This window comes from Thermobia domestica, chromosome 4 (assembly GCF_964235325.1).
Source record: "Thermobia domestica chromosome 4, izTheDome1.hap1.1, whole genome shotgun sequence".
Lineage (NCBI taxonomy): Eukaryota > Metazoa > Arthropoda > Insecta > Zygentoma > Lepismatidae > Thermobia > Thermobia domestica.
Window position 1 is genome coordinate 323,431,856 of NC_137457.1, and position 26,079 is coordinate 323,457,934.

Here is a 26,079-nt window from a genome sequence, read left to right on the forward strand (position 1 = left end):
GAGATGCTCACACAGTACCAAAATTTTACCACCTGGTTGACTGTCTCGCTGGTTCCAACATTACCTGAGCATCCTTCTTGTTCCCAAATTACCCTGAATAGCACCGAGAAAACATCTTGGACGGCTTCTCTTCATTTTGATTAACCTCCGTTTGAATTGCCATGTTAAAGATAGGCCGTCTCCAAACGAAACACTACTCGTTATTATTATTATTTCCCAAGAGCCCCATTCTGCCTAATTGTGTGCCAGGTTAGTCAAATTTCTGGTTTTGACAGGGTTTACGGTCCAAAATTTTCTTTTAGATGCACATTTTCCTTTTATATTTTAGAAGGGCTCTTGGGCTCTTTCACTATTATGTTATTTATAGGATCTTCTGTACACCTTACACACCCCCTCTTGACAACACTAGATTTAACTATAATAAGTATTGATATTTAATTTTTATGACTCTTAATATATAAAATCAGTTTTAACAAAAGAAAAGAGAATTTATTTATTTATTTCCGCATATTTCATTATTCTTTTTCTTCTATATTAACTATTTAATTTGGCTATTCCCACTTTGAGACATACCAACATGGCGAACGTTTGTTTACATTTCAAAAAGACGCACAATTCATGCAAGGTCAGACTTCAAAACCCCAGACCAGGTAAGCTGGTCACGGAACACATTAAGGTGTTCGTACTTTTATGAGAATCATGGCAGTTATGCTAAATATAATTTGAATGTCTATAAATATTAACAATAAATTCTATCTTTATTCCGGTCAAACATTAGGCCTAAAATTATGTAAACAAAAATAACCTATAACATTTCTTCGTGAATTAATGCCGAATAACTTTTGGATTTAAAACAATTTCATTATTATTGACTACAATCGAAATAAATAATGTATCTCATTTTATCGTAGTATAATTCCGTAGTATTAACAAGATAAATATAGTGACTTAAATATAGTGACTGCAAAGCACACCATCTGAGCCGTCATGCTACATCACTTACGTTATGTAGCTATCAATGTTATATTGTCGGTACTGATTTACAATATGCTAGTCAGCAGTGATACATATTATTATAAAAATAACCTACCGATAAAATGTACAAGGAATACTGTAATATAGAATTTTATCTAATGTTACCGGTAGTGAAAAACATACCGTAACATTTTTCCCCGGCCGTTAAGAAAAAAAAAATATGAAGCATGTTTAAAGCTGAATAATTTTTTTTTGTTTGTAATCCTTTAATAAATCTACTCCCTTCTCCGCCGAACAATCAAAAAGTTTTACATTACTTAAATTTTGTTTCGGTACTTCTCTCCCTTTCAAATCTTTCAAAAACACAGAATTGTGATGAACTCGAACCACTACATAAGGACCAGTGTATACGGGCATATATTTATGAGTGATTCTTTTATATGCATCTGAAAGAAAGTGGGTCTTATTCCTCTACCCCCTGCAATTCCAATGGCCAAGGGAAACTTTCTTTAAATCTATCAATAGCTGAATATGAAATGAAAAGTTCAGCTGGAGTACCATTTATCGCGCTGTTGTACGAATAATTTAACAAATCTTGAGCATCTTTTAATACATTTTTCCATTTAGTGTGATTCTCGTAACACATTAATCGAATAATTCGGTTTAATTCCCGATGGGAACGTTCCACGATTCCGTTGGCCTTAGGATTATAGGGTGTAGTAAGAATATGATGCATCTTATGCTCCAAACAATAATTTTTTTTTTTTTAACGATTAGAAACAAACTGCATTCTTAAGATGTTTATAAGTCAAATTAATCTCTGTAATTTCAATAAGATTTTTTTTTTTTTTTTGAGAGAGAGAAGTTCCGGAAAACAGACGCCTTACCCTTGAGGGCGACTGTATATTGTATTTTCCGGTCCAGTATAAAAACTATTATTCGAATTACCGAATTGGAAAACGTTAGAATTACTTGGATACACTCCTACTGCAGAATATGGAGGAGTCAGAGTAGATGTCACTGTAGTAATTCCCGGAACCGGTAGAGAGGTATTCGGTGTAAACAACGTGACCGGAGGAAATGCGCCAAATGGTGGCTTCGCTCCATATATATTGGTCACATATGGTGGGGGAATATTCCCATAATTTATTCCTGGAACAAAAGAATTACTGTTATTCGTTCCGGAACGCCAACCTTGGTTAAAGGAACCGAATCCTCTATTCGCACGTTCATTTCTACGTTGAGTATTATAATTTTTATTTCTGGAAAAATTCTTTCTATTTCCAGTCGAGTAATTTTTTTCAGATTTTGGTTCTATGTTTATAGGTTCCGTTTGAGCCGAATTGTCAGTTCTCAAAAGCTTATGCTGACCTATACTAGTTTGTCTAATATTCGGTCTCTTTAATTGAATCTTCAAATTTGACGCATTTCCGGAGTTACCAGTAGATTCACCCTCCAATTCTGTTAATCTCATCATTAAATCGTGAACAGAATTTACAGAACCCAATTTTAATATTTTTTTCTCGTCAGCAGGTAGACAATCAAGAATTAAGTCCTTTAATTCCGAATCTGACGGTGAACTTACGACCAAGTGATATGAATCAATTATCGACCAGGCAAAGTCAGATAAAGAAGAAAACTTAGATTTGTCATATCTCATCGAATAGAGATGGCGTTTCTGCGCCCTCTCCATCCGAGGAGATATATACTGATTCCTGAAGAGGTTGACGAAATCCCGGAAAGTTCTTATTTTGTGCGAAATACTACGATACCAGGATTTCGCAGAGTCTTCCAGACACCTAGCTATAATGTATCTTCGATCTTTTTCTCTTAATTGATACATACTCATGGTTTGGAGTAAATCCTCCAGGAATATTCTACCCGAAGTAGTCATTTTACCATCAAATTTTGGAAAATTGTGCATTTCCCGAAGATACGCACCAATTGGCCTAGGTGGTGGAGAATCATCAGCTTCGTCACTCTCTTCAAGAGTTGTTTTTGCCGGTACTTCGACTATTCCTAACTTATCATACATATCCGTACCAGAATCTAAATTAACATCATGTGGTTTAACCCGGTCACACCGATTTGCATAAATTTCTCTTTGACTTTTACATCTTCGCCGGATATATTTCTTTCGCCTATTCGCGGAGGAATTTTCTGAGTTTCTCGGCATATTATGCTCATCAACCGTATCCTTCCCTTGGTCGGATTCGGATGTTGAGCAATCATTTGAGGCTCCTATCCCATTACTGGTATTCTCTCTATTCGTCTCTGTCACCGCGAACTCTTTCAATAATGTTTCTAAAGGACCTTCAGAAATTGGTTCCTCTACTTTATCACGAGTGGAATGAACTTCTACCCGTGTCCTTCGACCCTTACGAGAAAGAGAGTTCTCCCGGATTACCCGCTCGCACCTAGCTTCCTGATTATCGAGTCGACGCGACAACTTTTCTATCTTTTTCTCAAATTTATTAATATTTTCAGTAATGAGACCTTCGCATCTAGTTTCTGCCATAAGAAACCTTTCGTTTACTGTCTTTTCAATACTTTCCCTAGTTTCACGGCATTTTTCTAAACTGTGTTTAAACGCAGCTACTGTGTCACGTTCTAAAATTTTCACATTGTTAGCTATTTTCTCATTTGCATATTTCAGGTCTCTATACTCTTTAATTTGTTGTTCCTTTACATGATTGTAATTTACATTACAATTCTCTTGACAATTCTCTATGTCAAGTCTTAATTTTCCTAAATCACTATTCACATCGTCAATTTTGGAATTGATTTCTTGGGATACTACCTCTCGATTCTTCTCAACATCATTTGCTAATTTTTCTAAATCAGATTTGACTTTATTTACATCACTCACTGCAGAAGCTATCTCACCCGAAAGTTCTAATCTAACCTGTTTTAAGTTTTGCATTAACTGTGATTTTACTGACTGAATTTCAGAGTTTACAGTCGACAATTGAGCCTCAACAGAAGACAACTTTTTGTCCAGTTTTGTTTCCAAACTCTCAACAGAAGACAACTTTTTGTCCAGTTTTGTTTCCAAACTTCCTATTATACCTTTCAGACTTTCCAATAGCGGCCCTCCTGCTATTTCAATTTGAGGGACCGATTTACGTGACACTACCGTGTGTTCTCTGTCAATTTCACTGGGGTTATCACTCGTCTTGTTCATGGCTGAGCACTTTTGACAAATCCATTTACCTTCATTTTCTTTAATATTTGTCACATCAGCCTGACTTAACTTAATACATGTTGTGTGGAATAGTTGTCCACAACTATCACATCCTACAGATTCCACACAATCGGAAATTCGAGTCTTTCCACAACACGCATGAGTATCTGGCTCACACCTCTCTTCGTCAAAATTAATGAACATTATAATATCATATTTCGCTTGTCACACAATCTCAAACAGATCAAAAGGGGGAAGAAAAGAAACTAATTTAACCTCATTTGCTTTTCGCTTACTTACCCTAAAGGTTTCGTGCCAGTAAATGTACACTCCCGCTTTTATTTTATTCCCATATATCCATGGCTAAAGGGTCGCCATTTTTGTAAACGCTTATTTTTTTTTAATGTTAATTTAATGTAGATATTTTATTTTACATTTATATCTAGTACGAATCATAAAATTTTAAATAAATTTTGGAGAAAGAAAAAAAAATCCTATTCATGATGTTTTCCTTTTAGGACATAATTACTGGCTCGTCTATACCCCACTGAACAGATGCCCGAAGAGTAGTGTGGCCACCACCACCATTCGCGCGCCAATCCAATGCAGTACAGAACAACCACAATGGCCTAAAAGGATTAACTCAAATTCTGACCAGACAAGTTTTATTTTTAAAATTAACGAACGTTTATTGCATCTGACTATTTAAAAAAAAATGTCGTGTCATTAATTCCAAGATCTTGCTGAAGCGACACCCAGCATCGAAACCTTTAAGCTTTACTTAAACGAAGACTATCATTAATCTTATTTATAGTACTTCAGCTTGAAGACGATATTAATCAGTCAACTGTATGTACAAATATGTACTGTTTTCGATTTGACCAAATAAAATTTTAAATATTTGTATATCTTTTATTGCAATTTCATATTCTTTAAATAACAACAATACTCCTTCATCTCTTAAGGAGTCATTTTCAAGAACGGATAACAAAATTCCTTTAAGAAATTGGAAAAGGAAAATAACTCATTGCTATCACTAAACATAGTATAGTTTACAGTTGAGGTTAGCTCCATATCTCACCAGGCGTGCCCATACTTATAATCTCCAATCAATAAACACACAACAAAAAAAAAAAAAAATGTTACTATTATTTTCCCTATAATTCAGCATATTTGAAATACTGAATACACTCCCTTTTACGGAGGGCAAAAGCTTGATATTTATATCTCATTTCATTTAACGATATTCATTTAGTTATCCGCAAGACCGTGCATGACATTAATATCAAAGCAATATAACACACAATAAGAAAGAAATCTACCTAACTAATCTAATCTAACCTAACCTATAGCTATCCTACTTCTACCTCATTTAGTACGAATATTGAAACCACATTTCATATTTAATAGGGCGGATAACTTGCACATTATATATATTTATATATTCACATCATACGAAATTCACACAATAATAAAAGAAATCAGACACATAAATAAATTGCACGCTGGAGTTGCCTCAACATCTATTTACGCTATCAGGAATAACAAATTTGTTTTTCAATAGTTTCTCGAAAGTATGCAAATGAGGTTTTGATTATACAACATAATTCAAATTTCTGTGGAATTTTGAATTTATGTTAACCGTATCACAACAACAACGCTCATGAAAGAAAGAAAAAAAAAACTAACTTAAAGTGATTATGGAATAAATACCGTCAACAGTATCAATATATATTTATCAAATAACATGCTTTTAAGATGTCAACATCAAGACAATGTGCAGAGCTTTCACTATCTGGTCTCATAGCAGCAGCTAATTATAAGACTCGAAGTTCGTGACTATTAGATTTTGTCATTACTCATTTCCTTCCCCTCTAAAGACTGTCTGAAATTGTGTGACTTAGCGATACGCTTAACAACTCTTCATCATAATCACATACATAACGGAGAATTGACTATTGTCCCTGATTAACAATTTTGAATTCAGTCATCAAAACAATGTCACTGATACCCCAAAGTCACTAATACTTCAAGTGGTTTAAAGAGGAGTTCTCATGCAACTTCTAGAAGTCAACAAAATGGAGGATAAAGTCACTGACCTGTATTCTGAGATGCTCACACAGTACCAAAATTTTACCACCTGGTTGACTGTCTCGTTGGTTCCAACATTACCTGAGCATCCTTCTTGTTCCCAAATTACCCTGAATAGCACCGAGAAAACATCTTGGACGGCTTCTCTTCATTTTGATTAACCTCCGTTTGAATTGCCATGTTAAAGATAGGCCGTCTCCAAACGAAACACTACTCGTTATTATTATTATTTCCCAAGAGCCCCATTCTGCCTAATTGTGTGCCAGGTTAGTCAAATTTCTGGTTTTGACAGGGTTTACGGTCCAAAATTTTCTTTTAGATGCACATTTTCCTTTTATATTTTAGAAGGGCTCTTGGGCTCTTTCACTATTATGTTATTTATAGGATCTTCTGTACACCTTACACACCCCCTCTTGACAACACTAGATTTAACTATAATAAGTATTGATATTTAATTTTTATGACTCTTAATATATAAAATCAGTTTTAACAAAAGAAAAGAGAATTTATTTATTTATTTCCGCATATTTCATTATTCTTTTTCTTCTATATTAACTATTTAATTTGGCTATTCCCACTTTGAGACATACCAACATGGCGAACGTTTGTTTACATTTCAAAAAGACGCACAATTCATGCAAGGTCAGACTTCAAAACCTCAGACCAGGTAAGCTGGTCACGGAACACATTAAGGTGTTCGTACTTTTATGAGAATCATGGCAGTTATGCTAAATATAATTTGAATGTCTATAAATATTAACAATAAATTCTATCTTTATTCCGGTCAAACATTAGGCCTAAAATTATGTAAACAAAAATAACCTATAACATTTCTTCGTGAATTAATGCCGAATAACTTTTGGATTTAAAACAATTTCATTATTATTGACTACAATCGAAATAATAAATAATGTATCTCATTTTATCGTAGTATAATTCCGTAGTATTAACAAGATAAATATAGTGACTGCAAAGCACACCATCTGAGCCGTCATGCTACATCACTTACGTTATGTAGCTATCAATGTTATATTGTCGGTACTGATTTACAATATGCTAGTCAGCAGTGATACATATTATTATAAAAATAACCTACCGATAAAATGTACAAGGAATATAACCTACCGATAAAATGTACAAGGAATACTGTAATACAGAATTTTATCTAATGTTACCGGTAGTGAAAAACATACCGTAACAGATTTAAACATCATTCGACCAATATCAATTGTAATAATTTCAAGCCGTAGTTTGCCACCGTGGCATTGCACGAGCGTGCAGAAAGATAGCGGTTTTACTGAAATTCACTGCTCTATTACTCTAAACGCAGTTGAATCTCAGTTTTTTTAAAAAAGTTATTCCTATTTGTATAAAGAATATTCTGTAAAATTTTCAGTTCTTTTGAATTCAGTCCCTTTCTAGATATTGACCTAAGAAAATTGACGTTAAAAGGCTTTCGGCCATTCCGGAAAAGCTCTATAAAAAACTGCATTCTCAGGACTAAAATTTGTACTGGAGGTAATTATATAAGTATTCAACACAGGAATAACATATCATTAGTGAGTCTTCTTTCCTTCATAAAACTAGTGGACTTCAAAATTAACGACTGACACATTTTATCCAAGTTTTCACAGTAAAAAGTTTGACTGACTCTCTTGTATGATAGAAAAAATTATATATATATATATATATATATATATATATATATATATATATATATATATATATATATATATATATATAAACAGTATTTTGTGTCTATGTACCTATAGGGAACTCATGATTAAAAAATCAGGAATATAAAAAAAATGCTGGCATCATTGCCTGGGTAATTTGAAATGTATTGACCCGCATAATTAACGTTTTATATATTTTAAACTTCAAATTCCTCGCGACAGAATTCGCGACAACAAGAGATTTTGAACTGAATAATAACACGAATTCCCGGCTTTTAGTCGACATTTAATTTCTTCGTGAATATGGTTTTTGTCCGTTAATACTGATCCTAGATATTTGAAAGTATTCAATTTATCAAAATTATTATATGATATTTTGATATATCTATAATTTGCCATATTATGATCCCGGTGAACTTCCATGTATTTAGTTTTCTCTGCATTTACTTCTAAACCCATGACCCTGCAAGCGTTTAATAAGACCTCTGCATTTCTTTCTATTGTTCTCCTATCATCACCTATTAAATTTACACCATCAGCGTATAACCTGGTGAATACCATTCAGCTCTAAGGCCTGGTTGCTATCTTTGACTTTCCTTATAGCGTACTCCAGAGCAAAGATGAATAATAATGGCGACAACGCATCTTCTTGTTTCAGGCCATTCTCGACGTGAAAGCTCGTGGACAAAAAATTAATTACCCGGACTTTATTTTGGGATTTATTTAAACATACTTCTTGAACTGCTTGTTAATGTATGTTTTCCTCTCTTGCGTTTGGGGAAAAGAAGTATTTCAGTACTTACGGCGAATTTCGTATGATCATCATAAATTGTTATGTGTACAATTATGAATTTTAATCAGAAAAAAAAAAAAAACGCAAACTCGACAGAGGAAACATGAATTAAGAGGTAATTCAAGAACTAATCCGAATATTACATGAATAAGCAAAGGGAAAACTTTCTAAAAAGAAAACGACGCATCTCACAGGAAACAACAGAACAAATTTGAAATCTCAACATTTTTAAACGTTGACTTGAATTGAAACACAATGATTTGAAGAAAAAACATTCTAGAAAACCCATTAAGCGGAGAATTTTTAATCGTAGGTTTATCACATGTTGGGTAATTTTCTTTTAGAAAATCAAGTATGTAATGTAACTTATATTATTTACAGCTAATTTCACCAGAGAATTACATGTAACAAAGCAGGGTACATATTATGTAAACCAGATACATATTATTATTATTATTATTATTATTATTATTATTATGTATACCTTCCAACCTAATCGCCCTTTCCAAAGAAGTAGACCTTCATCTACACAAATATTCCTTTCTGATGTGTAAATTCATTTCCACTTTGATACGAGATCATCAAGAACAGGTCTGATCTTATAAAGCTTAGGATCTGGCTCCCTGCCTGGCTTATACTCGTGGTTGTTATTGAGGTACAATACTTCAGAAGAAGGTGGAATCGCTGCTCACTTATTACGTCACTGAAGAAGGGAGTGCTTATTATCTTCTTCTTCTTCTTCTTACTAAAAAACATGGCTGAAGATGGCTTCTATACAATATCTTGCGATGTTACAAGATCACCCAGCAGCTTTATTTTAACAGGATTTGTTTCAGCCCATTCTTCTTCTTCATTCGTCCAAAGTCTATCCACTGGATTGATAATGGAGCATCACTAACAGTACAATCATCATGAAACTCATTATGGCTACTACTTTCACTAGAATAATACTCTTCAGAGTTATCAGTTCAATTTCACTTACTACAGTCAAATCGCTGAGCAAATTTGCTATACTCTCGTCACGAACACATTTCTTTCGAATAGCGCCCGTTGCAGAATTTGTGGTGGCAGCCATTTTGTAACAAATACAATGCACGATACAATATAATACGCAAAAGGAACACCCATCATATAGGAAGCAACCAGGAATGTTTTCAATAGGTGGCAGGTTGTTTTCAACCAATTTGACGCAAATAAGCAGTCTACAAAAAAGAAAATAAGCTTTAAAACAGCTTAAAAGCGGTTTACCCAACAAATGTTAAATTGGCCGTGACGCTTCTAAGTGGTCCTCCCGCTTAAGAGGTTAATATTATTTTTACGATTAGAATAAGGACATAAAATACGTACCATCCGGACACAGATCCCAGAACTAACTGTTTGGATGCTGATGCTTTGCTAACATCGCCAAGAATTCTGTCAATGATACCTTTGCCACTCTTGGCCATTTCTTCAAGCAATTCCTTATTTTCTTCCTCTTTGGTCTTCTTCCCTGCAGGCATTACGATATCTAATTGAAAAACACCAAAACAACTTGTTACATTTACAATCTCTTACTTGCATAACAACTATGAATGTATAAATAAAATAAAGCTTGGTAATCTTGTGTTGATTCTTCAATAGTTCAACCACTTCTTTTACTAATCATCGTCAGGGTAGTATCTTTTAATTACATACACTCAAGTACGACTAAATCTTCGTAGTAAATCTAATTTATATTTTAATTTATGCGAAAATACTGGACACTAATTCTATACGAAGATGGCAAAATATAATATGTAGATTTGTACAGGCAAGGAAAGTACAATTTTATGAATTCAATATATATGAGGATGGTAGAACATGGTGTGTCTCTTTGACCATTTTCGGACTTCTCGCTTCGGTAGTTAGTCACACTGTATACTGGAAAATATCGATAATGGCTTAATTTACAAGTCCCTCTTAGCAGTACATATTTCATTTCCTCCAGTGAACTGGAAGTATTTTACATTTAATTCATAAGGTCGTAATTTGCTTGCTTGTACAAGATGTTTCAAAACAACACCGACAACGTTTGCGAGATTATTCCTGAGACCAAGATAAGACAAAATGTATAGACCAACTTGGGTGCACAAACGCTTCTTTTCGGAGTTATAGGCTGCCGAAAACATGAAAAAATGAACTTTAAAGGTATATAGCTCTAATACTACCGGACCTACCGTAGTCCAGTTAAGACTTCACTTAAGAACTAATATGTGCCCTATCCAAATATCCATGTTTCAGAATCCTAAGGTACTTCCGCATCAATTTTTTTCGTTGGAGGTAGAAGGTGAGTATTTAAAATTATATGCTCGTAGTCAATATTTTGGATAACGCACTTTGGATATTCCTAAGTGAAGTCTTGACTCGACTACGCTAGGTCTTATACATAGTTTTGAAGCTATATATCTTTCAAGTTTATTTTTTCATGTTTTCGGCAGCCTATAAAAAAATGCAGAAATGCGGAGACATATTTCCAGATGAACACATCACAGAATTATGCGTATAATGGCTACCACAGACTGTCTAAAACACACAACAACGTTGCAAAAGCATTCATCAGTTCTTGGTACGTAACACGAAATTAATCACCGATACCAAGCCATACTACAAATACTAGGCAAGTCCAGTACTTGGCTGTAAAATGATAAATACAAAGTCTACTGGGATCGAGAAATCAGAAGAGATGTAACGGTAGCTACAAACAGACCCGACATCACTATTATTAATAAAATGAATCAAGAAAAAAAATGAAACGAAATCTTTGAGTTTTACGTCCCACGGTTATGCCGGTTAGGCTAAAGGAGACGGTGATAATGAGTAATGAATGAAATGGTGGAATGAAGAAAGTGGGAGGAAACGGGAGAACCCCGAGAAAACCCACGCTCACGGTGTTTGTAATGAATCAAGAAGTAACCCTTATAGATGCGGCGGTACCATTGAGTTATAACATACGTACAACATTCAGTACAAAAATAAGCAAATATAAAGACCTGGCAGACGAAATCACAAAGTTATGGAAATGTCAGTAAGTTACAGTAAGACTAATCATTATCCCAACTACGAGCAATTGTCCCTAAAGTACAGTGACAGAACTTGAACAGATAAACGCTAAACATCTAAAAAAAATCTACAAAAAATAGTATTACTAGACACCTGTCACTCCTCAAATAATCTGCTCTTGCCAGAGACGGCCTTCAGATTATTAAGCTGAAATCGGTTTAAACCGAGATACAGCAATAATAATAATAATGTAAATTTGAAGAATGTTATATATTCTATGTTTTGTACCTAAATGTCCATAAATAAAAAAAAAAAAAAATAATAATTCTTGCTGCAGCGTAATTAAAGTAATAAAGATCATGTGAGACCATGTCAACAGTTAACGCCATTGACGTGCTGGTGAGAGAGGTTACACAAGCTTTTGAAAATAGGTTCTTTGCTCATGCTACATTTTGTGACCTGAGTAAAGCTTCTGACTGCGTAGACCGCAGTCTACTCTTGAATAAATTAACTAGTTACGGTATAAATGGCACTGGACTGACCTTAATTCAAACATATTTGGAAGACCTAAAGCAAGTTGTCTTTACAAACGGTATACAGTCTCAAATGAAAACTCTATAAAGTGTGGCGTTCCTCAAGGGTCGGTGCTTGGTCCACTGTTTTTTACCATAATGATCAATGATCTACCAAGTTGTGTACAAGCTCAATCAATATTGTATGCTGATGACTCCACTTTTGTGAACATAAACCACGATGTAGATAACCTTGTACACTTGGTAAATAGCGTTTTAACTGAAGCAAATAAGTGGTTTGAAGCTAATTATTTTCATCTCAATAGAAGTAAAACACAACACATGTTATTCGGCTTGAGAGAAGTTCCAAATATTAACATCACAAATAGTGTAAAATTTCTGGGTATTTATGTCGATAGTAGGTTATCATGGGAACCACATATTCACTATATAGCTAGTAAATTATCTACAGTTGTCTACCTTCTGAAAAGACTGAAACATTATGTATCGGATGGTTACGCAAGAACTGCATATTTTGCATTATTTCAAAGTATTGTCTCATACGGTATACTCTTTTGGGAAAATGCTTCACGTATCAATGACATCCTATTAATACAGAAAAAAGTAATTAGAATTATGACAAATTCACATCAAACAGCGCATTGTAAACCTTTATTTAGAAATTTGAGAATATGACTGTGATAAATTTGTATATATATACAGCTATTTTGTTTGTGAAAAACAGACTACCTGAATTACAATGCAGATACAACTTGCATTCATAAAATACAAGGTACAATAAACTCATAGATGTACCATATAGGAGACTCAATAAGTCGAAGAATAACTATGATGTACTAGGCATAAAATTGTATAATGGGTTACCAAGTGAATTATCTTCAAGTCCCATGAATGTGTTTAAGCATAAATTATCCAATTGGCTAATAGAAAGACCGTTTTATTCATTAGATGAATACTTTACGCAAATTAAATGTGAAAGTTAACATATTGTAATTTTGATGTATATTTTGACGTTGTCTATTGCCATAATTGGTTCAAGGACAATAAAATTATTATTATTATTATTATCATGCTAAAAAAAGAAAAAAAAATGATTCATATATCCTATAATTATCAAGGTTTAATAAAACTGATTGTCGAATGCCTATTATGTGCTCTTATAGGTGGCCCGTTAAGTATATCCATTGTGGAAGACTACTGCGTTAGGATATTACGATCATAATTTAACTCAGAAACAAAATCAATCTAAGGAAAGGTGTACCAGACCAAAAGCCCTCGCCTCAACAGCTCGTGGAGTTTCTTTCGTGGGCATAGTTATAATGGTTTACCATTCTGACGGGATAACTGTACTAGATTACTAGCACAATTAATGCGGTGGTTGGTAGAGTCACTTTCAGCCCCGAGACTATATGAGACATGGCCCTACACCTAAACGTGGGATCTGAACTACATGAGCTTCCATCGGGATTCGAACCCGGGTCTACTGCACCGATATTCCAAACTTTTGTCTCATCATTACGAGAAACACTTATCAGAAATTGCTCTGGAAAGCTGTAATAGACAATGCAAACCCCCATACAACGTCATTTTAAGTGATATCCGTTGGAACGTCCCTAACTGCCTGACCTGACACGTAATGGTGGCTGGCTGTTTCCAGAGTTAAAGAATCATTTACATGATGTGCGTTTCCAAAATTTGAATGAATGTAAAACGGGTTGTAAATACATGGGTAAAAGGCACCCCCCAAAAAAGTTTCTTAGTGAACGACTTTATAAAGCTAGTTTCAAGCTGAAACACGTGCCTAGCCAATGGCACAACTTTCTTTGTCTTTCTGCGATGAGCGTTTTTTAGTCAAAATTTTCTGCAGAAGAAACACTTGTGATTATTAAAAATACGCTTTACACGACGTAAAAAAAAGTTAAAACTATATTTATGTGAGTCGTCCATGCATTTAAGATATCTACACATAGCAGGCATGTTTTTACATTTTTCTGTTGGCAATTTTTCTACACAAGCGCGGCAAATTTTCTGCGATCACATCGCAGATCGCGGCATGTTCTGCTATAGGGCGTGCCTACAATGAAATGGACATGACAAGAGAAAAACTACAATGCAATTTAATCAAAACTAATAAATAAAAGTAAAATAAAGTTTCTAGAACTTCGGAAACATTCTTCGTTTATATCGCGTGTTTTAAAAATGGCGCCCATGGAAACAGAGCGTTATTCTTCAAGTCAAAATAAAGCGAAAATGCTATATAATGGTATACCCTCCGAGGTCTCGTTCAGCCACTATGGGGAAGCAAGAATTTCACTATGTGACAACGTTGGAGATTAACTTGGAACCATTAGTACTGCTCTACGAATACCTCAAGCATCGATTGTTATGATTGAATGAATGGTGCTAATATCAAATCGATGGTTCTTAACTGGAATCTGGAAAGAATCGATCTTACTATTTGATGGATTGGTGGATCTTCTCTGTGGATCCTTCTCTGCGACGTTGCCACATAGTGCAATTTGCGTCTTTACACGAAGACCCCAAAAGTATAGAATTATATATTTTTTGCTTATTTTTGATTTGAAGAATACTGCTCTGTAGTCCGTGGGCACCATTTTTAGAACAGCCCATGTATTAATATATAAATTGTTTGCCGGAAAATTAGGAGGTGGCCATGATGATTGTTGCGCGAACAAGTAGTCCTTCTCTTTTTTAGAATTTTTAGAGAAGAATCCAAAATAATAATCCTTCGAACACTGAATATCCGTCTTCAGGTGAAAGAAGAATACGCTAAACAGGAATTTGTATTTTGCCAACATTTTAGATATGAGAGAATTAATGATCTAAATTGTCAGCAGGGCTGTAGGAGAAACAGGAAGGCATCGTCCATCACAAACTCAGATGGTCCAAGATCGAACCAGGGACCTCTTCGAACCACAGGTGGCCGCTATACTACTGAATCAAAATGTTCTCCATCTTAAATAAAACGGCTAAGTAAAGCATTGCATTTATATTTATCCAATATGAGTCCAGAGCAAGCAATGTACGGTTTTCACATCGTAAATAAGAGCAGTATGCGTTGGTCTTAATCACATTTTTAAAAAACACCAGCTCGAAACAATGTTTCTAACGTACTCAAAGAGTTAGACATCCTTTCCGATGCACTGCACCATGGAGTAACAAAGTTCTGTTATTTCTTTGTATCAATCATGCGATACGAACACTACTAGAACAGATCATTTAATTGCATTGAATGGATTATGCAAGACTGAAATCTGACTGGTTAGCCCATTGTTTTGATTTCCTCTACAGATTACAAGTTTTCATAAAAAGTAATCACCTTTTGAAGACCACAACATTCACTTAACGTACCACAAAAAAAACTTACAGGTTTAACATTGAGTTTTTCGTTGTGAAAGTACGGGAAACTTCCAAAGTACGGGAATTCAACCAGGAGTAATCTCAAACTTTGGGTTGCAACACAGATCAGCACATACAAAAAAAGGAGTTTCCCGCTATTTCTTGTTAACTAACTAACTAAAATACTAACTCTATGGTTTATGGAATCCGAAGGTTCCATGCCACGTTCACAAAAGCTCTCCATTGACTTCTATCCTTAGCCAACTGGATCCAGTTTCTACTTTGTATTCCTATCTCTGCGAGATTCATCTTAATAATGTCTTCCCATATGCGCCTAGGTCTTCCTGATGGTCGTTTTCCAGTTAGTCTTCCAGCTAAGACTTCCAAAGCATTCCTACTTCCTTCCATCCTGGCTAGATAACCTGCCCACCTGACCCTCCTAGAGTTGAGCTGATTTTGAGTTTAACGTCCCGTTCAGCAGCGAGGCTATATGAGATGTGGACCTAGTGATTAACGTGGAATCCGAACTACATGAGTTCCCACTGGAAATCGACCCTGAGTCTCCCATGCCAAAGTCGCGTACGCTAACCGCTTAGCAACGATGGAGTTCAGTGAGCCTCCTAGATTTGATGGCCCTAACAACGTTTAGTAAACTGTATAAATTATGTAGTTCCTCGTTATAAAGTTTCCGCCATTCTCCATTCACGTTCCTCTTGGGTCCGTATATTCATTCATCTCAGGATTTTGTTCTCAAATACTTCCAGTCTGCGTTCTTCTCTCCGCAGACCATGTTTCGCAACCATACCGAACAACAGGCATGATTATCGTTTTATATATTGTAAGCTTCAAATCCGTCGATAGAATCTGCGTTCTTCGTGAATATGGTTTCCGTCTGTTAACTGAAACTATCCACTTTATCGCAATTATTATTTGATTTTTTAACGTATCCATAATTTGCAGTATTACGATTTCGACGAACTTTCATGCATTTAGTTTTCTCTGCAATTACTTCTAAACCCATGTCCTTGCAATATTGACACCGAAGGGATGAATATTGACACCGAAGTTTCACTACTTCCGAGAATAAGACCTGAGAGGCGATGAAATGTATTCCCGGGCTCGTGAATCCACATCGAAAAACACAGTGTCGCCTCCTATCACCGTTCGCGCTTTTATTTTCTTTTTATTTATTTATTTATTTATTTAGCATTCCACGATTATGCAACGAAAACAAGGAAGACGGCGGTGAGATGCACGGTAAGTCGTGAAATGACGAAGTGGAAGAAAACGGGAGAACCCAGAGAAAACCCACAACACGGTGTTTGTCCACCCCAAAGCCCACCTGCAGTCGAACCAGGGAACGTTTTTCCACTATGGGGATGAACAGTGTTCGAAGTGGAAAAAAAGCAGAGGTGGTATTTTTATTATGATTTTGACTCAACATACCGGCTATTTAAATACTGTCTTAATTATTGAGAAACCCGAGACGGTATGTTCACATTACTGAAAAACCAGAGGCGGTATGGCATACCACCGCATACCGTGTCACTTCGACCACTGGGGATGAATACTGAAACTGGAAATCTTAGATTCTCACTACTTCCGGTTTACATCCAGGATTAATGGATCCTGGGTCGCTTTATCGGATTAAAAATAAAGAAAAAGTTTTACGTTATCTCTTACCCTTTTTGGTCTGATAGATAAGATAGACTGACATAGTTGTTCAACAACAAATGAAAATGAAATGAAATCTTTCAGTTTAACGTCTCAGAATGATGTCCTTTAGGCTAAAGGAGACTAATGATTACGACAAATATATGATAATGGAATGAAATTATAGGTGGAAACAAGAGTACCGCGAGAAAACCCACGGACACGATGTTGTTCATCACAAACTTACTTCGCCGGGGATCGAAGAAGAGACCTCACGCACCAGAAGTAAGCGCTCTACTACTGAGCCACCATCACCAACATTTTAGGAGTCGATTTACCGTTCATATAATAGATGTCATCTTCTGTCTTAACTCGTTATTCAAAACTTGAAGTAGTAGAGATCAGCCAATTCCTGTTTTAACGTTCGTCGCTATATATAGCGAGAAGCGGTCTTTTGCTATCAATCAATCAAATGTCAGAAGAACAAGGGCGCCGATTTGTCTTTAAATTGGGGGAGGGGGGCATTCAGATGCAGAAGGTATGTATATGAGGATTTTAAGACAAATTGCACTCAAATTATGCCAAATATTGTATATCCATAAATACAATAGGGGGCCCACATGAGCTTTGGGAGGGGGGGGGGCACTCGGCCTTCCCAGGATCGGCGCCCTTGCAGAAGAATACACTCCATCTCCATTCTAATCTCTCGACAAAAGTCAAGTTCCCTCGTGGCTAAATGGTTAGCGTACATATCTTTAGCGCGGGAGACCAGGGCTCGATTCCCAGCGGAAGCTTAGGAGATTCCGATCCCACGTTAACCTATAGGTTTAAGTCTCATCTCATGTGGCCTCGCTGCTGAGATGCTACACACTAATCAACAACAACAATCTCTCTCCTAAAACCAAAAGTCGAAGAATCTACTACTTCAGGTTTGAATATTAACTGAGAAAATATCACAGTTAATACAAATAAAGCTCACTGAATTCATGTGGTGTACACATTATAACTGATAATTTTTTTTAAGTTAATGTTTCCTAATACATATGGTGTGGGTCAAAGATCCCGAAGGGTCTAAATATAATGTTGAGATATGGGATTTGTATTATTTTTACGTTTTAATTTTGGGGCATTTTGTGAGAGGTATAATAATGAAATTTTATAAATTAATCTTAAGAGAGTTTTAATAGAGTTTAATTTTGAATGTGAATTTATGTTTATTAGTGAACTGTTTAATGTACTGGGAAACCCTAACACAAACAGATTTCTCGGATATATATCTGGTAGATCCTGATGATGATAAATATTAGATTCTATGCTTTTGATTGTTATTTTTGCTTTAATCTTGATATGGTTTTGATTGGTGATGGATTATCATCTCGGAGACGAAGTATTGATTTAATACTTTACTACTCCTGTAAAGATTATACTGAACACCTTCCGTTTCAGCGGTGTTAAATTAGAGACGAATACTGTTTAAATTGAAGTTATATAAATAAGGACAGAACTTCAGTTATGTCCATGATGACAACGGACACACATTTTACGTTGCTTATCTTTTGAGTACCATTGGACTGAACTCTTTGGACGGAATTTTTTAATGTATATTATTATGTAAATGGATTTATTTAAAAATAAATAAATAAAATAATAAATAAAGATATTGTAGTGAAAATCTACTGATCCATTATATTTAATTGGATACATACTAAAACGATAACCACCAGTACAAAAGGACAATAGCGCATCTCACATCATATTCAAAGAAATAATTCTGAAACAAGATAGAGAAGAAGTGGGTTTAACACAACACTTAAGAATTGAGATATTAAAGTATAACATGTTTGTGCAAAAGAAATAGTATTACCTAAAAGCAAAATCTTCGTCTAATAAATACAAATAGTGATATAATTACAGGGATTTTCAAAATACTCTGCGGTTTTACTTTTTGTTATACGACTAGCTGAACCTGCGCATCATTCACATATAAGCATGAATCTACTTGTCATACCTCACAACATCTATACATGTTCCTTTACAGGGTATCAAAAAGGGGAGATTTTCTCCATTATGTCAGAGTATTTCGCACCATTTGCAAGAGCTGAGCCTACTTCCGGCTGGAATTTCTAATTCATGTATGATCAGAGTTTTCTATCTTCTTGCATGCAGTATGTAATAAGCAAATACATTACATACACAATTAATTATAATGTCAGTGATATATGGTGTTCATTGGGCAAAACACTCCAAACAATAAAGATTCATCCCAGATTCGAGAAATGGTTATCCTTCGTTTTTCATTATCATTTGGCCACAAAACAAACGCCTGAGAAATATATACAACCTTTGTATACACATGTATGGTATTAAAATGTATAATTCGTAGGATATGATGCTCTACTTTTTAAAAATTTCAACACTTTCAATGTACCCCTAAAAATGTATTAAAGAAATAACGGTCTTTTTATTAGGACTGAACAATCTAAACAAAATTTGCAATCGATCAGTGAAAACGCCATCTTTCTAGACCCTATGGTTCCCGAGAACTCACTGTCGAAAGGATTGACCACAAACATATAAATCTAGCATTTTAATATATAGATATTACATTAATACACGTAAAATGATCTAAAGTGAACAAGTTGCAGTGAACAGTCAGACAGGATGTCGATTCAGGTCATAGCATTAACTGAAATGATTCAATGAAAAGAAGATTACTTCGTAATACAAAGCCAGGTCCACTATACTTGTGTATTCTGTACCCTATAGCTTTAATCTATCTATTTATATACATAAATGATTTGTTTAACGTTTTCTTCAGCAGCGAGGCTATATAAAAATGAACGTGATTATGTTTGTGACTTAATAACTCTTGAACTATCCGACCGATCTCGATCAAATTTTCAACATAGATGAGGTTCGGGCGTGGGATGCTTTTTATCATTTTACTCTGATGGTGCAACTTAGTGGAGGGGGAGGGAAAATATATAAAAACGATCGAAAATGACCGACATTAGTTTGGAATTAATAGTTTTCGGGGTCGCTGAAATGAAGAGTGACAATTCCGATGTCGTTTAAATCCAAATTCCCTCCCGCAACTTGGGGGAGAGGGGGGTGGGATATATAAAAATAACCGATATTAATGCCGAATCCATAGTTTTTGGGGTCGCTGAGGTGAACAGTGACACTTTCGATGTTTAAATTCAAATTAAACCCCAGAACTTGGGGGATAGGGGGAGATATATATAAAAATGATCGACCATGACTAATATCAGAAAGCGCTTAAGTAATAGTTAAAAGTGACTGAATAACGGAACATATTACTAATTTTTCTTATTTTAACGCAGTGAAGCCAGTAATTGACGCTAGTGAGAGAATATCGAGTATTACCTAAAGTCTGTTCAAAAAAAGGACAGCAAGCACAGCATTACTTTGATGTGCATTTGTATGTTTCCAACTATCAACTACAGCATTAGAAAGGTTCGCACGGTGAGGTTTTACGATATTATGTTATGTTGTTTCCTAGTACTAAAAGCAGTTATGTTCATATTGAATATCTTGCATACGTGAACCTGCAGGCTGTTGTCGTTCAGATGGAAAACAACTCGATGGCATGACATTAGTGTCTTGGATGGGAGGCAAATCACTAGTATGCGACTTCACACGTTCAAATACATATGCCCATTCATGTCTCCCTTTGGCTGTTATGAGTTACAGAGGTGAAAAGCAAAGGGATGCAACTTCTTTGATAAATTCATTTTTGCTCCAATTGCCATCGAGACTGGGGTTTAAAAGCCTTGATTTTATTAGAGATGTAGGCAGAGATGTTCGTTTAACATCGTCCCTAATTCAACGCATAGCCATTGCTATCCAATGTGGCAGTGTCGGCACTTCTTAGCACCTTACCACACGGAAAGGAACTAGACGAAATGTTTCTTCCCTAATATAAAAGACAACACTGAACATCTACAACTGAACAACATACTGTACAATTAAGATCAATTACTGCAATGAAACCGAAGAACAGCAGAGCAACTTGTCCGAAGGGAGAAGTCTGCTTGGCTAATTTAATAATAATAATAATAATAATAATAATAATAATAATAATGTTCAAGTGTCTTGAACATTATTATACAATATAAAACTACCTGAAAATATCTACAAATTTGTTATTTGCATATATATTATTATTATTTACGAAAAATTGTTATTTATCATTTCCATTGTTATGTAAGAACGTCTTATGAACGGAAGTAAAACGAGATGCAAAGTGGTTATGGGCGAGTCTATCTTCTATGGGCTGCAATCTTTGTTACAATGACTGATAAAAGTGCATCTCCAACGCTGAAGAACAACGTTTACAAAAATCATTTTAAATGTGTTTTCGCATCTGTGTGGAACGTCCGCAAACGCCAGCTCGGGAGATAGGAAAGCGAGTTTCATATACAACCGCCGTGTCCGAAAATGCTGTTTTTGGTAGTCCGCAGAAAAAAAAAAACTGCAACATGAGCATGTAAGTTTATTGTGAAACTACAGCACAGGGAATCAACATCACGTCTAAATGGCACGAATCACGCCAGGAGAAACCTCGGCGTCCTCCACTGCACATTTATTTTGGAACAAAAGACCTCGTCGTTTCACAATAAACTTACATGCTCATGTTGCATTTTTGCTGCGGACTGTAGCAGAAGGGAATACAAAATCATTGGGGAAATTCTTACTCCGAAAAAGACATCGCCTAGGTGAAAAGGGAAAACAAGTGCACTTTTTTTTTTTTTTTTTTTCCACAATAAACCACCTCTTATAAATATGATCCTGCATAGCGATCCAGACTTTGCAACTTCCGTTCGGACAATTCTATATCGTCTTTTCAAATATACTGGGTTTATATTCACAAAACGATTTCATCAATTGTCTAAAACTGGGAGGGATGATATTTCGTGAAGACAAACTTCTTTAATAGCGCTAAAAAGAAGTACACGACTGAGGGACGTAAAATTAATGCGGCCCTCATATCACGGGAATGACAGGCCACAAGGGTTACAGAAAAACACCAGGCTTTCTTGGTGGGATTATTCACCGGACCCAAGCTGTTAACCGGAAAAGAGAAAGGATTAATACTTTGCCAGATATGGAGTAACAGTGGGTTTGTGGAAAACTCTTTATCTTCTGTTTGATTGTAAAAGAAGTAAAGGTTATCATGACAAGATGAAAGGGGAAATTTTTTTGTAACTGGCTAACAAGTGTAGTACGAAAATTAGGAAAAAAAAGTGTCAGATGTCCACAATGTTCCTTATCATAGGGTAAAAGCAGAAATATTTTCTAATAAATCATGACCAGAATACAATATTCTGACTTTATCCCAAGAGAACACTGAATATTCGTCACATCTAACAAGATGTGTTAATCATTGCAAATTCTACTATAAGGAACTACAACATATATGTGAATGAAATTATTTAATTTAAAGAAAAAAAGTTGACCATGACGCGTTACATTTTCCAACGCACCACTGTCAAATAAACCCAACAGAACTTATCTCGAGTCAGGTTAAAGGGTACGTCGTGAGTCATAACAGCACGTATGAACTTGCAGACGCTTGATGACTTACAATGGACGGTTAGTCTCGGGTAACAGCTGATGACTGGCGACGTTACATCCAGCAGTTCGTGGGGAAAGAAGAGAAACTGTGGGGGACGGATTGTGCTTCGGAGCATCATGTAAACCAACTTATCATTAACAGTGAAGATTATCAGAATGAATTAAGTGGTGCAGAAATTATGTCCGACTCCAACAATCAGCACTGAAGAAAGATGCGTCTGAAATATATTGTTATCTTTCCTATACATCAAATAACATTTTAAGAAATATGTTATTTCAAGATTAATGTGTACGCTAATTTATTCTTAAGCAGCCCAGTAGTGGGCTTCCACTTCTTTGGCCAACATGAATTACCTGACTTTACTTAGATCACGATTTACAAGTTTCCAAATCCATACATATAATGTTGAAAAACAAATATATTTTTTTCCGACCAATGGGTTCCTCTTCTACTATGCACGCACTTGTATATAGTGTATGTGTGTATAGCCCAGGGTTTGAAAACACCCGGGTATTTTTGAAAAAACCCAACCCACCTGGGCTTGTGTGTTTTTTTTCGGGTAGTTTCGGGTCTAATTGGGGTTTTTCGAAATATTTCGATGTCTTTGAGATAAAAATGTTAAAATATGACTTACACTTCAAGATTGTCATTGTCACAACTTGGAACAATTTTCTATTCACTGATGTTTTGAAAAAAATAGCCGCCATTTTGAAATTTAATATTGGATAGCAGAAAAAATCTATACAGCAAATTCAGAATGTCTTGTGCTTCTACCCTCAAAATTTCAACTTAAAAAGTCCGAAAATTGCACCCTGTAGCATGGATACCCGCTATTTTGAATAATGGCCGCCATTTTAAAAATTTATGCCGCCAAATTATATACAGCTAATTTAATCTCTCTCGGTTCTACTTTGAAAATTTTAACTTGAAAGAGCGAAAACTACCCTTTGTAGCGTGGATATCCGGTATTTTGAAATAAAAAAAGAAAGAAAGGGCACTATTTTGTAATTTTACGTTGGTATGCCGAAAAAATTTATACAGAAAATTTAGTGTGTATCCAGCTTGTATCCTGAAATTTAAAAGACCAAAAGTTGAACACTATGTGCTACAGGCACACACACGAACAAATGTAGATCGAGTCATCCCAGGAGCCTGTGACGTTCGCCAAATATGAATACCAAATAGCTATGTTAATTTAAGACATAATTCATCAAAATATCTTATTTTACATTGAAAAATATTTATTTCATATAAATGATTTTATTGTTGAAGCTCACTTTCGATGATTTGTGCGTTCAATTACGGGAATTTCCCGAGCACTTGTTGAAAGACGGTTCTTTCCTGAAAATTAATTTAAAACAATTAACAAAGATAGGCCTATAATTCATATTTTATTAAAGTAAATGTTTTAAAATGTCATAAATGAAATCTCTTCCAGCGTAAAATAAATTGTTTTATTGTTGAAGTATTCACTTCCGATGCCTTGCGGGTTCAATTGCGGGAATTTCCCGACGGGTTTTCCTTGAAAATACATCTTGCTTTACTGTACATCGAAACTTCCATTAATACTGAAGTTTGAATCCAGCACTTAAAATAGTAAGCGTTACGTAGTCTGGGGATCTCCGAGCATTAAACTTCTTAATTTTGACAAGAATTTTTACGCTATTACTGGTGTTGATTCTACAGAATGCTTATTTGAAGGGTAGCAACAAATGACTGAGCTGAACTGTTGTTGGAAAACCAAATTTTACTGAATACTTTTGTTACCGTGAAAGGTAAGAAATAATACTAATGTATTTACATATTTACTGTTAGTACCGGCACCTATGATCTTAAACCTATCAACGTATGAGGGATAACGTCCCTCAGCGGCGCTAAGTCAGGAAGCACACTATTCACGGAAAGTATTTTCTAAAATACAAAATTGCTTATTTTACTTCAAATAGGCAATAAGCATAATCCACACATTAATTTGTTCTATAATTATATCAAGCTGAGTTTTTAAAATTCATACATTCAGTGCATTCAGAACTTTATCAAGGTCTTATGTTGAATGTTGTTGAAAGCATATAATTCGCCCAAAGAAAGTTCAAAATCTGTTAAAAATAACTTTCAATGTGATCACCTTAGATGTACCAATAATATACTAACAGAAAGGTCAAGAACGCAGGCGGGTTTTAAGGTGTGTTTTTTTTTTTTTTTTTTTTTTTTCAGGCGAGTCCAACCCTGGTATAGCCTATATAAAGAAGTTTTGCAAAATAAATAGGTGGAGTCCTGAGAAATAAGAGTCCGCAGGACTACCTAAAATTCCCTGACTTCTTCAGGTCGGTGAGAACCCCGCCTCCGTAGTACCTTCGCCTGGCATTATGCACGAAGTGAAATTATGGTTTTTACCATTGTACTAACTGTTACGCATTTCAAAGTGCATCATTGTTATAAAATCACTTACTTGACCGAAACTAACTTTCTGCAACGACGCTCCAGTAGTATGAGGCATGTTTAGTTTTTTTTTTTTGGGGGGGGGCAGCTTTTTATGTTAAAATTACGCCAATTTCAGGTTATCTTCGGCTTAGGTTAGGTTTCACCAGTACTTGCATTACTGTATTCATACACCATTACGTACGCTTCCAATAACTATCAATAGTCTCCACAGTCTTTCGCATATTTCATTGACCTCTTAAATTACACAGGAATCAATTACCCTTACGTAACATTTCTCCTGTAAATCTTTTTTTTTTTCTTTCTTTAGTTACATTTGCAACTCCTCCTCCCCCCCTTAACTAAACACAGTCCTAGTACAATTTCCTCTGACATCAGAAATCGACTTACACTTGCAGTTTTCCTCTTGTACGAATAAAATACAGTTCCCCTATGTTGTAGAAAGATACAGTACCAGTGCAAGTTAAAGTACCGATGAAGAAGAGGAATCCTTGCAAACTTTCAGTGAAATGTGTTTCATCAGAATGAAAGAGGAATTGATTTACACAGGCAAATATCTCTAAAGCGACTAATACTCAAGAATTTTTATATTTATTTATTAATGGAGTGTGCGATGTAACCTCCCGTTAGAAAAGTATTGAGTAAGGTTTCAGCAGAGGCATTTCATTCCTTTGGTTCTTTCGATTCCGATTATTAGGTTCTTTTGACTCCGGTTGTAAGAACGTTATCTTTTCTGTCCTATTGGTTAAGTCACGTGG

The 26,079-nt window shown here is 35.3% G+C and overlaps 1 protein-coding gene across 2 annotated transcripts in view; it reads right to left on the bottom strand.

Annotated features, from left to right (window-relative positions):
* Positions 1–26,079, bottom strand: part of LOC145684408 (FUN14 domain-containing protein 1-like) — a 49,273-nt gene that overhangs the window by 16,217 nt on the left and 6,977 nt on the right. For both annotated transcript variants that reach the window (XM_081756711.1, XM_081756712.1), the window contains exon 2: positions 10,067–10,226. In XM_081756711.1, coding sequence (XP_081612837.1) covers positions 10,067–10,218 — 152 coding nt within the window. In that variant the 5' untranslated portion in view covers positions 10,219–10,226. The remainder of the gene's footprint in view (positions 1–10,066; positions 10,227–26,079) is intronic.